Consider the following 15419-nt stretch of genomic DNA (forward strand, 5'->3'; position numbering starts at 1 on the left):
GGTTGCAAAGTTACTTTTTCATCACTGTCATAACTGCAGATTGTCACTGTATGAGGCAGTCACTAAATGAGGACTACCTGTATTGGATCCATGGATATGGGATCAAGACACTGCTTTCTTTTTCTCATCACAGGTGCAACTTCAGCATTTCCTCTGCAAGGGAAGAGATCCAGCTTCACCCTCGCAATCACAAGTGTTAAAGCCCCACAGGCCACTGCGATCCTCAAACAAACAAACCAGATTCTGCCCTAAGATGCTGCCCTGCTGCTGCCCTGCATTTTGGCTCAACCTGGCACTTTGCCTGAATGCAGCCAGTTGCACCTCCTTTGCTGCAAAACTTTCAATATTCCCTGCTGGAGTTTTGCAATGCAAGCATCTCCTCTCTCCCCAGGCCTTTCCCAGACAACAGGGGGTGAAGGGCTGCCCCAGATCGCCTCGCTCTTCCTGGAGATGCTGGAGCCTTGCGTCCCCCCTGCCTGGACCGTGCCTGCAAAGGGGCGGCAGGGGAACATGGGTCCCCGCCCTCCCCCCTTCCCAGGACGCAGAACCTGGTGAAGACGTTGCAAGTCTCCATGCATGTCTCCAGCACGAGACCCCTTGGCTCTCCTTCCCCCGAGAAAAGCTTCCCACTCACTGAACAGCGTCTCGTCTGGATTTCCGTCCCTGCAAGACTCCTGCAGAGCTCAAGCGGTTAAAGTGAGCGAGCGCAGAGGCCTAGAGAGGCCAACTTTTGCGGATGTCGCTCCTCCTGGGCTGAGCAGGGCACTCTCCGTCCCCTGCCGCCTCTTCTACGGCTCGCAGAGGGAGCCTCCTAGTGGTTTCTCTGCAGAATGCTAGGGAGCCGGTAAGGGAGGGAGGAAAGCGGTCTTGTGGGGGAAATGCCTCCCCTCCACCAGCGGCGCCCTCAGCAAAGATGGAAGGACGGGCAGCCTGCGGGCTTCAGGAGGGAACGGAGCATGCGCGCGAACCGCGGGTGGGCGGGCGGCACGTGGGGGTCGTGACAGAGCAGGGCAGGAAGTGACGACATCCGGAGCGTCCCTGGGAGATCCGATGGGGAGGCGGACCCCGACGCGAGCGGGAGCCCTTCTGGCGGGGAGGGAAGCCGAGCGGGTCCCTCCAGGCTCGTCCTGACTCCCGGGAAGGGGAGAGCCCGGGTCCCGTGTTCCCCTGCCGCCCCTCCCATGCATAGGGCGCTCAGGGGGGAAGCGAAGCCCAGACCCGCCGCGTCGCCCCCGAAAAGGCCCGGGATGGCCCGGGAGGAGGAGGAGGAGGGGAGGAGGAGGAGGAGGAGGAGGGGATCTGCGGCGGCCCGCGGCGCCCTTCCCTGGGAAGAGACTGACCCGCTTGACGGGCTTCGGGACGGCACTTCAGGGGCTCGTTGAGCCGAGTCGGGGCTTCGCGCGTCCCTGGGACGGGCTCCTGTCGGTGAGGAGGCAGGCCGGGCCTTCGTCGGGAGGGGGCCCCGGCGCCGTCTAGGCGCGACCCGCCGCGGCTCTGAGGAAGATGCGGGACCCGCGGCCCGGCCCTCCGCAGCGGCGCCTGCTGCCGGCGGCCGAGAAGAGCCTCTCCGCCGCGGCCTTCCCCGGAGGGAGGCTCTTCCAGCACTGAAGCCGCCCGCCGCGTTTCCGGGAGCTGGACGCGCTGCGGTCTCCTGGTCTCGAGGCGAAGGGAGCTCCTGAGCAGCGGCCGTGAGACTTGTCCCCAGCCTCCCCGCGCGGGTGGGGCGCCGTGACTGAAAAGAGCCTGGAGACCAGGCCGCCCTCTGGCCTCGGTGGCGCTGTGGGGGGAAGCAGGCGGAATGGAGGCACAACAGCCAGCAGGGGAAGGAGGCGGAAAGGCCTTGCCAGCTGCCCCGCCCGGGAGCCGCTGGGAGCCATGGGCAGGACCTGGGCGAGAGGTCCCGAAGGAGGAAGCCGTCGGTGCGGAGGGCCGGCCCTGGCCCTGGCCCTGGCCCTTCAGGAGGGCCCGCTCCCAGGAAGCCCGAGGACCACGAGAGATTTGCAGCCAGCTGCACCAGCTTTGCCATCAGTGGCTGCAGCCAGAAAGACACAGCATGGCTCAGATGCTGGACCTGGTGGTCCTGGAGCAGTTCCTGGCCATCCTGCCCGCGGAGATGGAGAGCTGGGTGCGGGAGTGCGGAGCGGAGACCAGCTCCCAGGCGGTGGCCCTGGCCGAGGGCTTCCTGCTGAGCCAGGCGGAGGAGCAGAGAGAGTGGCAGGTGAGAGGCTTTCGGCTTTCACCTTCATAAACAGTATGTTTGAACTCTTACGTGATTCCCTAACAGAATTTTCTGGCATTAATGAAACGTTTAACTAACTTTTTAGGAAATTGTTCCATTGCTCCTTCCCGTGGATGTGTTAAGATCAATTCACCCACCTCACCCTAGCAGCTCTGGGCAGCTAACATCACTTAAAAACCGGGGTGGTGGTGGTGGTGGTGGTGGTGGTGGAACAAAATGGCCACCGAGTGACAGTTAAAAAACAGAACACTAAAACAACCATCACAATACATTAATAAAACATATTGGTAGCAGGGACAATCTCAAATGAACAATAAAATAACATCTCACAAGCCCCCACTAACCTACCAACCTGCGTGCCCGAGAACAATGGCGGTTTGGGGCCAATCTAATCCCAGGGGTTATGGTGTTTCAGAGGGCAGTTCAAACAACAAAAAAGGCCCACCTCCTATGTCCCCCTAGGTGACCCTCTTTAAGTGATGGGGCCCAAAGGATGCCTCTCCTGTCAGTCCTAGTAGAGCAAGAGAAACCAATAGAGAGAGGCAGGGGGAGGTTGGAGATAGGAGAAAAATTGTTCATGAATGGTTAGGTCCAACAGTGTCTTCTTGAAGGGGTAAATCACCGTCTGCTTATACATTGGTGGGACCACCCCCTCTCTCATAGATAAATTAACCACTGCCAGGACACAACCACACATCATCTGAATGTAGCAGATATGTGGCTGAGCTAACCCTTCCAAGATCCTTGCCCATTTAATCAGGACTAACAAGATCGAACTTATCCCAGATAACCAAGCCACACTGAGCTGAAGCCGCCTCTGTGGGAGCTGCATCAAAGTCAGAGTCCACTCTCCAATTCTTCCATTCCCTCCTTCCATTCTTATTGATGGACATAGGGGGAGTTAATTTGTTGGGAAGAATGAGATTCTACTTCTTGTGTGCTGTTCCCTCATTTTTTTCTCTTTTGCTCTACTTGGTCAATTAGTTCCAGAGGTCCTTCTTAGCGGAAGTCAGTGGACATCCTAAGAGAAGAGATGTGTCAAATCCCTCTAAGAAGCTACTTTTCAGAGGGCTCTCCAAGAAAGATCAAAGATGGGATTTCTCAGGAGGTAAGACAAATTCCAGCTCTCTCTTATGCTCTGGATTGTCTTAGGTAAAATGTTTACCTATATTCGTTATGCTTTAAAAAAAAATTGCTTTCACCTTTTATTTTCTTACAGGGAATACAGCGATGTCAGTTTTATTTGTGGGATTTTCTCCTCTTTATGGTGGATCAGAAAAAGTAGCTGGATCTGCAGCTCAGGTAAGAGGAGAAACATCAGAGGAGAAGCAGAGGGCTATTTCAAGCCCTCTTCAGTTGTGCCTCAGGGCCCAAGGTATAATACGTTTATTAAACTTGGATGCCGCCTGACTCTCAACAACTCCAATTGGCTAACAACAGTGAAACAAATTACAATAAAATAAATACAACAAAGAATAGAATAAAATATCTACATTGAAAGATACTTCTTAAGAAATCATATTAATTTTTAGAAGTTTCTCATCTGTAAACAGTAAAATTTATTTTATTTCGTTTATTTATTTATTACATTTTTCAGCCGCCCATCTCTCCCCAATGGGGGAATTCTGGGCAATTCACAACATTAAAACATAAATAGATATAAATACATAAAACATTAGTTAAACACATTACTAAAAAGGAGAAGGAGAGTCCAAGAGGATGAAAATCTGAGGCTGAAGACAGAGGGCTTCTATGCGGCTAGCCATCCCCATGTTTGTGGTATTCCCACCCCAGGCCAGGTGGCAAAACCAGGTCTTCAAAGTCTTACGGAAGGCCAGGAGTGTGAGGGCCAATCGCACCTCCAGGGGCAGAATGTTCCAAAGAGCAGGGGCTACTGCAGAGAAGGCCCGCCTTCTGGACCCCACCAGTCGAAGTTCTCTCATTGAAGGGGTCCGAAGCATGCCCTCTTTGTGCGATCGGGTGGGACGGGTTGAAGTCATAGGGATAATTTATAAATTTAATAAATAATTTATTAAAATTGCATGCCATCTGACTCTCAGTGATGCTGGGCAGCTCACAACAATCAAACAAATTATAATAAAACATAATGATAAAGATAACAGATGGCAAGTACAATGAAGCGAGCATTTTATTTAAAACATTGACTTAAAATATTAATTTAAAACATTAATTTTATTTAAAGCATTCCTTTAAGAAACAAGCAATAAAATAGTGAACTCATGGTGACAATTAAAAGACTTCTACCAGATGCACCAGTATAAGATAGGTGGTATCTGGCTCAGCAATAGCTGCACGTGAGGCAGATCTGGGTGTGCTGCAGCTGCAAAAAGAGCCAATGCAATCTTGACTGCCTCAACAGAGTTATAATGTTGAAATCATGGGAAAGAATAGTTCGGCTCTATGCTTCATCATCTGTATATTGATGCCCCCCACAAATCCCTAGAATCCCACCTCCTACTTCAAGACAAGATAAAGAACTTTGAGGCAATATTGTAAGAGAACTTGCAAAGGCTGAGAAAGAAAACAGAATAATTCAAAATATAGCAAACAGGAGCAGACAGATATTTTTGACTTATCTGGTAAAAGACCCATTAGCCCTTCAGTTAACCAAAATGGGAAAAAGAAGTTCAAAGCAATCACAGAGGCCCTGCCATAATGAATTCACTAATTAGTGAAGGCTGAAATTTTCCTTATTCAGTTTCTATTATTCTGTAGCCTAACCTTTTTTCTTAGCATTCAACCTGCTTAATGTAGATGTACATTTTACTGTCCTGGTCATGTGTTAAAAGGAACTGGCTCAAACTCAAGGTCAAATCTGCAAGAAAAAAATTAGAGTTTTAAACTTCTGATTTGTGGAAGATGATCAGATACCTTTAGTGGCTGTTGTGGAGGGATACATTGAGAAGTTTCTCAATCCGAAATAGGACTTCCTCAACATAGTACTCAGATTGCAGTTTTTTTCATAGACTGAATCTAATGGAGATGGAGGAGTTTCTTCAAAGGCTGATGGGTGATTTGCAGCTTTCTAGACAATCAGCTTGTCTGAAATCTGCTGGGAAAAATTAAGTATCTTTCCATAATTGATTAGTTAAAAAGTATAAAGAATTTATGATCTTGTTCATCAGGCAGTGAGCAAAAAGGATCAAAGACTGTATACTGTGGTTTTCTGCTTTTTAGTGTATATGGAGTGAGAACATTTCATGATCCTGCTTTGGCTGCTAATTATGTGAAAATAAGATGAAACTCATGTTGAAATTGAAATACAACTATTGTCCTCCCAGTAAATGATGGAAACATCAAGAAGTCAATTTTCTTTTTCACACACAGACACACACACACACACACACAGACAGACAGACATAATTTTGGGGTAGTGGATTATTATTATTTAATTTTGATGTGTTTAGACTGTAAGACTGCAATTTTGGCACAATCTTTAATGGCAGTCTTGGTAGAGGTTTTTTTCTATTTCCTTTTTTTTTTTTTTTGTGGTCTCCCAGCTTTGATTTCTGTTAGCCTTTTGATTTCCTTTTTAGATTTCCTTAGAATTCTTCTGTTGCCCCTTACTCTATTACAGGGATGTTTCCTTCTTTTTTTTTTCACAATTGAAAAAATATTTCTATTTTCATCCATATTTTTCCTGTTATTTCATAGTTCTCTGAAAATGAATACAGCCTCACAATGGATATCTATTTTAAAACGGATCACTATGTTAATTCCATGCATATAGTAAATAAGTTAATGATCCACTTGTTATGGATCAATCAGACTCCTAGATTGTGATATTTATATAGGAGTCTTTTAAAGTTGCAACTCTCAAATATCAGGGCTTTATTCCTAATTCTCAAATGTATCATTGGGTGAATTTACTAATCTCTGTTTTTCTAAGATTGAAAATGGGACTGAATATGTGCCATTGTGCAAACAGGCAGGAATCCCTCAGTACTTTCTTTAGCAACTAAAGGAAGGATCCCAACCACTGATAAGGCCTTCGGCCCATCGATCTAGACAGATACTGTGGTCGCTTTGCCTGAATGGTGCTGAAAGTCATTTCAAATCAGTCTGGTTGATAAAACCTGTCCGTGATGTCCTGTTGATGAAAAGCTGGGAGCTCTGTCTGTTTTGTCTCTTGCCGTTTTGCATCCTGTAAAAAAGCACCCATTTATTCTCTTGCATGTCTCTGCTTTTGGGACTGTGAACAAAGGAAGAGAACCTCCAGATCCTTCTTTGACTTTTCTGTTAATGGGGATCATTTTTCCCCCTTTTCCAGGGCCTTGTGTCCTATGAGGAAGTGGCCGTGCATTTCTCAGAGGAGGAGTGGTCTCAGTTGGATCCGCACCAAAAAGCCCTGCATCAGGAAGTCATGCTGGAGAACTTGAGGAATGTGGCCTCCCTGGGTAAGGGCTCCTGCTCTGCTGTCTCGTACTAAGAAAGGTTCTTTGGTGTTCAGTGTAAGCAGCTTTTTTCAATACCATAGTCCCCTGCCATATCTTGACTCCTGGATGGGAGAAGGAGAAGATCTGGGAAGGGTAATAGATACATGGAGCAACTATCTCTCATACAGTATTTGAGGAGGTTCTCCATAATGTTTCTTTAATTACCCCAAGGGGACAGATTGACCTCTTGGTGCTCAAGGAAATTGACAGTGATATCCACCATATTTACGTTTGCCCATCAAGCACTTGTGTTCTCTCAGCTATTTGAGTCATGTCTTTCTATTCTTTGACACTTTATAATCCTGACCCAAATGCTGTACTTCTGTGCAAGCATGAAAGTTAGAATAAATAGATGAACAATTGCAAGATATATTTATCTGCAACCATGTGGTTGTGGTGAGAGGGGAATAAATAGGAAATTGTAGTAGGAAATGATGTGTGGTAATCTAGATTTTGTTCGCTCTGTCCTTTGTTCCAGTGTCCCTTGCCCCCCTCCTCCGGAATGCATTTCCCCTAATTCCTGAGATTCAGAGAACTGTATCTGAAAAATAACACAAATGTACTGTTTTGCTTGACAGAATGGATTTTTGAAGGTTTTTATTGCTCATAATATAAAAACTATCCATTTGAATGCCATCCATGCAATTTTATATAGATGAATGTTGCTGGGAATCGGGCGGCATATACATTTAATTAATAATATCCCATCAGAACTATAAAATTAATAAGCAATCAGATTTTTTTTTTTGGCAGAATTACTTTGGCGGGAAAATTACTGTCATTTTTACTTTTATTGCCTTTTCTAAGCCTTTCACAATCTTTATTATTTTGTTTCATTCAAGGTGTTAATGGGCAGGAGCAAGAGAAGGATGAGGAACCATTCCAAAGGATTAGTCAGAAAGAGAGAAAAGAAATGCTTTCAAATCAAGTGAAACCAAGAAGCCAGAAGAAAAACCAGTCAGAAAATGGGAGGAAGAACAGCTGCCTAAAACTCACTACAGGAAAACAGCATGAATGCATGGTGGATGGTAAGGCTTCCAGTCAGACTTTTCCTTTTTCTCTACATGAAAAAGATTGTGTGGGAGAGAAACCATACAAATGCATGGAATGCGGGAAAAGATTCAGGTGGAGACCTGCCTTTACTTCCCATAAAAGGATCCACACAGGGGAGAAACCATATAAATGCATGAAGTGTGGAAAGAACTTTCGTCAAATCAGTTCCCTTATTTCCCATAAAAGGGTGCACACAGGGGAGAAACCGTATAAATGCGTGGAGTGTGGAAAGAGCTTTCATACAAGTAGCAACCTTTCTTCCCATAAAAAGATTCATTCAAAGGAGAAACCATATACGTGCGCTGAGTGCGGAAAGAGCTTCAGGAGGGCCAGTGATCTGACTCTTCATAAAGGGATTCACACAGCAGAGAAATCCTACAAATGCACCGAGTGTGGAAAAAGCTTCCATACAAGCAGGCGCCTTACTTCCCATCAAACAATTCACACTGGGGAGAAGCCATTCCAGTGCCCAATATGTGGAAAGAGCTTCCGGGTATATTGGTCCCTTACTTCGCATAAAAGAATACACACAGGGGAGAAGCCACATAAATGTATGGAATGCGGAAAGAGCTTCAGCAACAGCAGTAGTCTTACTTTCCATGTCAGGACCCACACAGGAGAGAAACCTTATAAATGTATTGAGTGTGGAAAGAGTTTTAGTCAGAGTAGTAACCTAATTTCCCATAAAAGGATCCATACTGGGGAGAAACCTTATAAATGTATGGAATGTGGAAAAGGCTTCAGTCAAAGCAGTGACCTTACGTCCCATAAAAGAATCCACACGGTAGAGAAACCTTATAAATGCATGGAGTGTGGAAAGGGCTTTCGATGGAGTACTGCTCTTACTTCTCATAAAAGAATCCACACAGGAGAGAAGCCATATAAGTGCACTGAGTGTGGAAAGAGCTTCAATACAAGCAGCAATCTGTCTACCCATAGAAGGATCCACTTCAAAGAGAAACCCTATAACTGTATGGAGTGTGGGAAGAGCTTCAATACAAGCAGCAATCTTTCTACCCATAGAAGAATCCATTTAAAGGAGAAACCCTATAAATGCATGGATTGCGGAACGAGCTTTAGTCGGAATTTTGACCTAATTTCTCATCAACGAATCCACAAGGTGGAAACCATATGAATACGTCGAATTTGGAAGGATTTCAGTTTCCATAGAAATCTTGCTCAATGCAAAGAATGTATACAAAAGCAGAGGATTCTTGTATGATACAGAGAATATATGAAAATGTTTGGTGACCAAAGTCCCTTGTTTCCCATAGAATGATTGGCAGAAGATACAAAACATACATGGAATTTTGGAAGACCTCCAGTTATAAAATAAGAGCAACTGGAGAAACACATCAAATGATGAATGAGATCCATTGTTTTCCAGGACGTTCCTTTCTGAAAAGGGTTTCATGCCAGGAGAAACAATAAATATGTAAGGAGATTTAAGAGAGCTTCAGTCAAAACAATGAACTGAGTTTACAACAATGAACTTGCAGACGGGGAGGCCATATAATTTGCAGCTGTGCAACTTTTTTCAGACTAAGATCTAAGGCCATCCTACAAAAAAACGGACCAGCCATGAAAAAAGATCTGCATTTGTTTTTATTTAATTTATATTTTCCTTTAATTAAAGTTAAATTGTATTTGTTAAATACTGTGAATATCATTATTCCCAAGACATTTTTGTAATTCTTTCCCTCTTTTGCCACATTAAAAATCAAAATTAGACAGTACTCAGGTTACAGATTTGAAAAGTAGTTTTAATTTAGATTTTTAAAAAGCCATAAAAGGGAGGAATTTCTCAAATGCTCATGTATAACCAAGGCTGCAGTTGAGGCTTTGAATAAGGTTGAAAGCTTTCAAAATAATCTGGAACCATAGTTTATTTTGAGTAACCCATGGCTGTGCATTCCTCATGAACACATTAGCCACTGATGGACCTTCCAACTTCCAGACCATAGAGGCCAGTGGCAAGATTGGCAGCAAAAGAAACACTTGTATCTCGCAAAGGCTGTGATCTTGGCTGAGCGCACTCATGACAAATCAACAAAAAGTCCACAGAAGGTGCTAGGAATTTGGTTTGGGAGATGGGAGGGGCTACTTTTCTCCAGAATGAAGCTAGAATGGTTCCATGAAAATCGCTAATGGTAAAATCACTATCGCTGTCCTCAACTTGTGCAGTCTTGTCTCCAAGATTCCTAGATTGCCCTCATAGGAAGTTTTGTATTGGCAGAAGAAGGAAAACACTTCCAAACTGGAACAAGTAAAGATGGCTCTTTCTCAGCAGGTTGCTATCCCTGACCTAGTTAACCCAAGGCTTGTCCCTAAGGTTCCTGGGATTTTCTGCATGGGATGTCAGGAGAAGGGAAACAGCATTTCCAAATTAGAACAACTAAGGATGGCTCTAGGCTGTCCATACAGTGGGTTGGGGACATTCCCCCCAGAGTAAAGTATCTGTATCATGACAAGCAGAACATGAGAATAAGTCTTGTATGCACCATCCTCTGAATTTTGCAGCTCCTAGCGCTCAGAATACACAAACTGGAGCACACAAAACCTGCATGTTTGTGGCATTTTGTTGGTCTTCATAAAGTTAGTACCAAACTCTGGACTTCAGAGAGGTTTGGGATAGGAAGGCAAAGGTGGAACTGAAGGGGCACTTCTCAAATAAGACTGATTATGAGACACTACTCCATTGACCTCTGAAAACTTCAGACATAGCCTTGATGAAAATAGACACATTTTCATGCTGACAAATTTGATATTTACAGAATAGTTTTCTTCTGACTCACGGCTTTTTTGCAGATCCCTCTGTTTTCTCAAATTATATTCCAAAGATTGGAATTTAAGGGTAGTCAATGAAAATAAGAGAACCACTTTGGTGTAGTGGTTAAGGCAAAAACCTACCAACCGGGAGATTGCGAGTTCTAGTCCCACTTGGGCACAAAGCCAGCTGGGTGACCTTGGGCCAGTCACTCTCTTAAAGCCCTAGGAAGAAGACGGCAAGGGAAAACCACTTCCAAAAATCTTTACTGTGTTTCATTATTGTATCCTTGTACATTTTAACCTGATTTACAGGCTTTGGGTAAATTTTTGCTCCTTTGGGCAAAAGGAGAAGAGGACGGCAGAGGATGAGATGGTTAGATAGCATCACTGAAGCAATGAGCATGAAACTGAGCAAACTCAGGGAGGCAGTGAAGGACAGGAAGGCCTGGCGCAATATGGTTCATGGGGTCACGAAGAGTCGGACACGACTTAACGACTAAACAACAACAGGCTTTGGGTACGTACATTGCTTAGAGTATTCAAGAGTTTGGAGCGGCATATATGCCCAGCAAATAAATAGGTAAATAAAATTTGCATCTTGCTAAATGTTAGGTTTTATATGAATGAAGTCATGCTACACATGTTTTCTGTAACTCACTGCGACTACCTTGTGGCCATTCTGGTTTTGCAGCCCAGGTCTGGGAGTCCTAATTTAACTCCAAGGACCACCAGGCAGGAAGCAAGGATCCTGGCTGGAAGTCTGGCCTCTCTAGGGCATTGGAGGGTCTCATTTTAACTTGTTGATAGCACTTCTGTTGCAACCGTAGATATCACAAGGGCTCTTCCTCAATCTGGAACAGGGAGTGCAAGATGGTCAGGTTGCACCTCATCTTCCAAAGAGTGATGCTGTTGCTGTGAGAAGGAATCATTCAGATACCAATATGGATCCTCATGAGTGCACTGAATGTGAACAGATATTTCCCAGACTCCCATTTGAGTCCCACCAAGACCTTTTCTTGCTGGGTCTTTGGCCTCCATCTGCTTTCTCTGCAGAGACTTCAAAGGGACCTCCCGATATGGCCAGACCTGTGGGAAGAATTGGGGGCTCTTTTCTGAGAGGAGGAAGCCCCTCTTTCCCCTTCCCCAAAAACGGCTTCCTCCAGAGTTTGCCTGTCACCCCTCCCTCCTTCTCAGCTCCTTGCAAGGCTTGGGGGGAGCAGTCCCAGCCTGAGGATTTAGAGACCAGGAGGGTCTGTCTGGTTCTGTCTGGGGCACCCAGACCCCCAAACAAGGGAGGGGGAGGGCTTCCCCAGAGCAGGGGTCTTCCCTGTTGTGGATAATAACCAGATTGAGCCAGAGTGGCTCAAGCACTGGAAACTTGGAAGGTTCAGTTTTTGTGTTTCTTCCTTTAGTGGCTGGGGGGAGACTTTTATTTCAGGAAAGGAAAGGTAACAAAAAACCAGGAATTGTAAATTAAAAGGCCTTCAACTAATTCAGAAATTAATCTTAAGACTAAAACTATTTTATACTTTAACTATTTTCTATAAGCTCTTTATCTACACTACATTCTTTAAAGTCCAATTTCACTGTATTTTCATATCTTTCTGTTCTATATCTCCAATGTATTTGTTTATTGCTGACCCCTGTATTTCTTTTGTCCTAACCCCCATCTATCCCTACGGTCACTCTAGAGCTACATCCTTTCCTACAGAGTTTGATTGGTCTTTTATCTCTTAGTTTCTGTTTTCTATTTCTGTTCAGTCCAAGTCTTTAATTCTTCATCTTTTCTGCCGGTTTCTTTCTGGCTGGGCTTCTCGACTCTTCTCCTTTTCAGACTCTCGGCTGCATCTGAGGGAAACTTTTCCCTCATGCTGATCCTGGGGGAAGCAAAATTCAACCATATTTTCATCTCTTTCTATTCTATGTCTCCAATATATTTGTTTATGGCTGACTTCTATATTTCTGTGGTCTTAATCCCTGTCACGCTCTATAGAGCTGAACTCCTTTTCCCAGAGTTCAGTCTGTCTTTTATCTTTTTTAGTTTCTGTTTTCTATTTCTGTTTGGTCCACGTCTGTTATTCTTCGTCTTTTCTGCCGGTTCCTACCTGGCTGGGCTTCCTGACTCTTCTCCTCTTCCGACTCTTGGCTGCATCTGAGGAAATTTTCCCCTCATGCAAAAGCCGCCTCCCATAGCCCAGTTTTCTCAGCGGCTGCCTCCTTTCCGACTGCCTCTTTCTCAGCAGGGCCTCCATCTTTTGGCTTTCTGCTTTTCTTCTGTCCCCCAGATGGCTTCTCTCACCATATTTGAGAGTTGAGGGTGTCCTGGTGGATTCAAAGGAGCCACGATGGGAAGACAGATAACGTAAACTAGAAGTATTGCTGAGATGACAGGAACTAGGAAAACATTTTTCACACTTCTTTTTCCAATGCTTTCATGTTCCATTTGCCTGACACGTTAAGCATTTTTACAGAACAAACCTTCTTTTACACCAACATATAATATGCTTAGCTTTCTTCAGTTTTAAATGGGGGGGGGGTCTTTTTGGTAAATGTAATTGGCCAATTTGATTATTTAACTCATTTTCAGCCACCGAAACGATACAAATGCATTTGGAAAGATGATGATAGAATGTTCCTTAAGGGATAAATAAAGAGTGCACTTTCTGTTTACTCTCATCAATCCCAATCCAACAACACTCAAAACAGCTCTCAAATAGTCTGAACGCTTCCCTACTAATGAGGACTAGTATCTTTGAAAATGAAAGGCTACACAGCTTAACCTGAAGCGACCGAGCTTCTGTTTCTCTTTGAGAAAAACTTGTTTCTTCATTTTTCTTTCCATTTTATTGGGGGGCAGGGGGATGTAAGGGTGGGGACATTTGTGAAAAATTTAATAGGGATAAATTGATTGGAAGCCATCTGGGAGACAGAACACGAACAACCCTGTTGTGATTTGTGTGAAGAGACAATTTGCCGGGTTCACTGAACATGCTAAGCAATGAACCACCCTTTACAAATTACAAGATGGTTTCTCTGGGTCTACCTTATGACTTGGGTCAATGCCTTCAGATTATTAAGGCTCTTTGAGAATCAGCTGAAGCATCATTCTCATGGGCTCATATAGGAATGAGAAGTGGGTGTGTCCAGCCAGGAAGGCAGCATCAAGGCTTTCTGCTCCAGATGGCTTCTGGGCAATGGGTGAAAGTGGCATCTCTTACAAACTTCACTGTGTGTTCGCGCACATCATATGAAACGGCTAACAAAAATGGTGGTGTCTTGAAAGCACTATCTAAGTCTCTAGTCCTACAGAGGGACCTTTCCAAGCCACATTCTTCCAGCCTCTCCTGCTCCAGCCTTCTACTGTCCCACATCCAACCATCTTTTCTGGACAAATCTACCTGAATAAAACTGTACTTTTGTTCCAAATCCCGCATTCTTTGGTGGGATGTTTTGAAAGGAGACAGAGGAAAATATTCCTTCCTGTGGGCCCACTATCACATTTGCCCTTTAGTGCAATCTGAATGGAGCAGAAGACAACCTTTCAAAATGTCTGGAGGCCATGGGCAATTGTATGAAAAGTTCTGCTGGTTGGCTATGGCAAGATTTGTATCCAGGTGTACCCCCTGCAAGCTGCAAAATTGACACAGAGTCTGATAGCACCTTCAAGACTAACCAACTTTATTATGACATCAGCTTTTGTGAGTGCACAGATCAAATGCACAGAACAGGTTCACTATAACAGGATTTACAACAGAAGATCAGGGGAATATATATATTGGCTGAGTTCACACAACACACAAAGCCATATATCATGATTTTCCAAGGGTTTGCTTGGTTTTGGCCTTGCAAGCTCTGTTAACTCAAGTTTAGGGTCTGCCCAAGAGGGTTGAGTTCACACAAAACTGCATGGAACAGAAATATCTGTAAATGTTGTTTATTAATTTTACTGCCCTAATTACAAAGTTCTGGGTGGTATACAAGAATCTGAAACATTTACTATATAACAATTACATCAGAAGAAACAAGAAAATATGGTACCCTCTTTCCTGTCTAGGCCTAAAAGTCCCACTTAAAAAGAAAAGGTTTCAAAAGCTTCCTAAAGATTAGGAGAAAAGAGTCTCCAGCATGTTCCACAGAGTTGGGGCCACCACTGAAAAGGCCTGTCTTCTGCCCATGTTCTCACTTGACACGGGTATGGTACCCTAACTAGGGCCTCTCTTGATGACCTAACAGATCGCCCCACACATTTTAGATAAAGGGGTTCCTAAAGTAACCTTGGGCCTTTCTGAATTGGGCTCTGTAGGTAATAATCGCCCTTTGAATTGAGCCTGGCAGCCTGTAGACTTGACCCCAAAAATAGTTGTCATTCTGCAATAGTTGGTTTTACCTGCTAACAATCTAGTCCCTGAATTCTGTACCAGAAGTAGCTTCTGAGTTGTCTTCAAAGACAACCCCATGTAGAGCACATCACAGTAGCCCACCTGTTTGGTGATTTGTGCGAGTCACTTTCGCCAATGTCTTTTGACCCTGGTAGGGCCATAACTGACGCATCCACCAAAGCTCAGCAAAGACCTCCTTGGCCATTGGCATAAGTCCAAGAGCAACCATGGGCTTGATCATTCATCCCTCCTAACTACCAATAACTACCCTCGTGTCTGTCCAATTTCATCTTACTGTCTTATCCACCATCAATCAATTTCCATCAGTCCCATCTGGCATCTCACTTAGTTCAATACTCTCCTTCCTACACACATTATGCAAATCCTAGTTTCAGTCCAATAAATCCCTTCATTCTATATACGCTGCTGTCCTAAAATTAATTAAACGCTTCAAAGGGCTAACAAATGCCGAGTCAAACACCATTTAAAAAAAATATCTTTAGGATATGGAAGTGTAGCCAA

The 15419-nt window shown here is 44.4% G+C and overlaps 2 protein-coding genes across 2 annotated transcripts in view; one reads left to right on the forward strand and one right to left on the reverse strand.

Moving 5' to 3' along the window:
• Positions 1 to 15419, reverse strand: part of LOC103052007 (uncharacterized) — a 32321-nt gene that overhangs the window by 7600 nt on the left and 9302 nt on the right. Inside the window, exons 7-8 of the mRNA XM_088151193.1 lie at positions 1887 to 2032; positions 1219 to 1777 (exon numbers count right to left, since the gene is read on the reverse strand). Of these exons, the coding sequence (XP_088007319.1) occupies positions 1219 to 1777; positions 1887 to 2032 (705 nt within the window). The remainder of the gene's footprint in view (positions 1 to 1218; positions 1778 to 1886; positions 2033 to 15419) is intronic.
• LOC103066250 (uncharacterized) lies at positions 1016 to 9730 on the forward strand. Its single transcript, XM_088151365.1, has 5 exons — positions 1016 to 2218; positions 3224 to 3347; positions 3459 to 3541; positions 6531 to 6657; positions 7539 to 9730. The coding sequence occupies exons 1-5, from the start codon at positions 1799 to 1801 to the stop codon at positions 8882 to 8884; spliced, it is 2100 nt and encodes a 699-aa protein (XP_088007491.1). The 5' UTR covers positions 1016 to 1798; the 3' UTR covers positions 8885 to 9730.

The sequence above is a fragment of the Python bivittatus genome, unplaced genomic scaffold (genome assembly GCF_059951505.1).
Source record: "Python bivittatus isolate LINGU-HERP-01145 unplaced genomic scaffold, Pbiv_v1 ctg000650_np1212, whole genome shotgun sequence".
NCBI lineage: Eukaryota > Metazoa > Chordata > Lepidosauria > Squamata > Pythonidae > Python > Python bivittatus.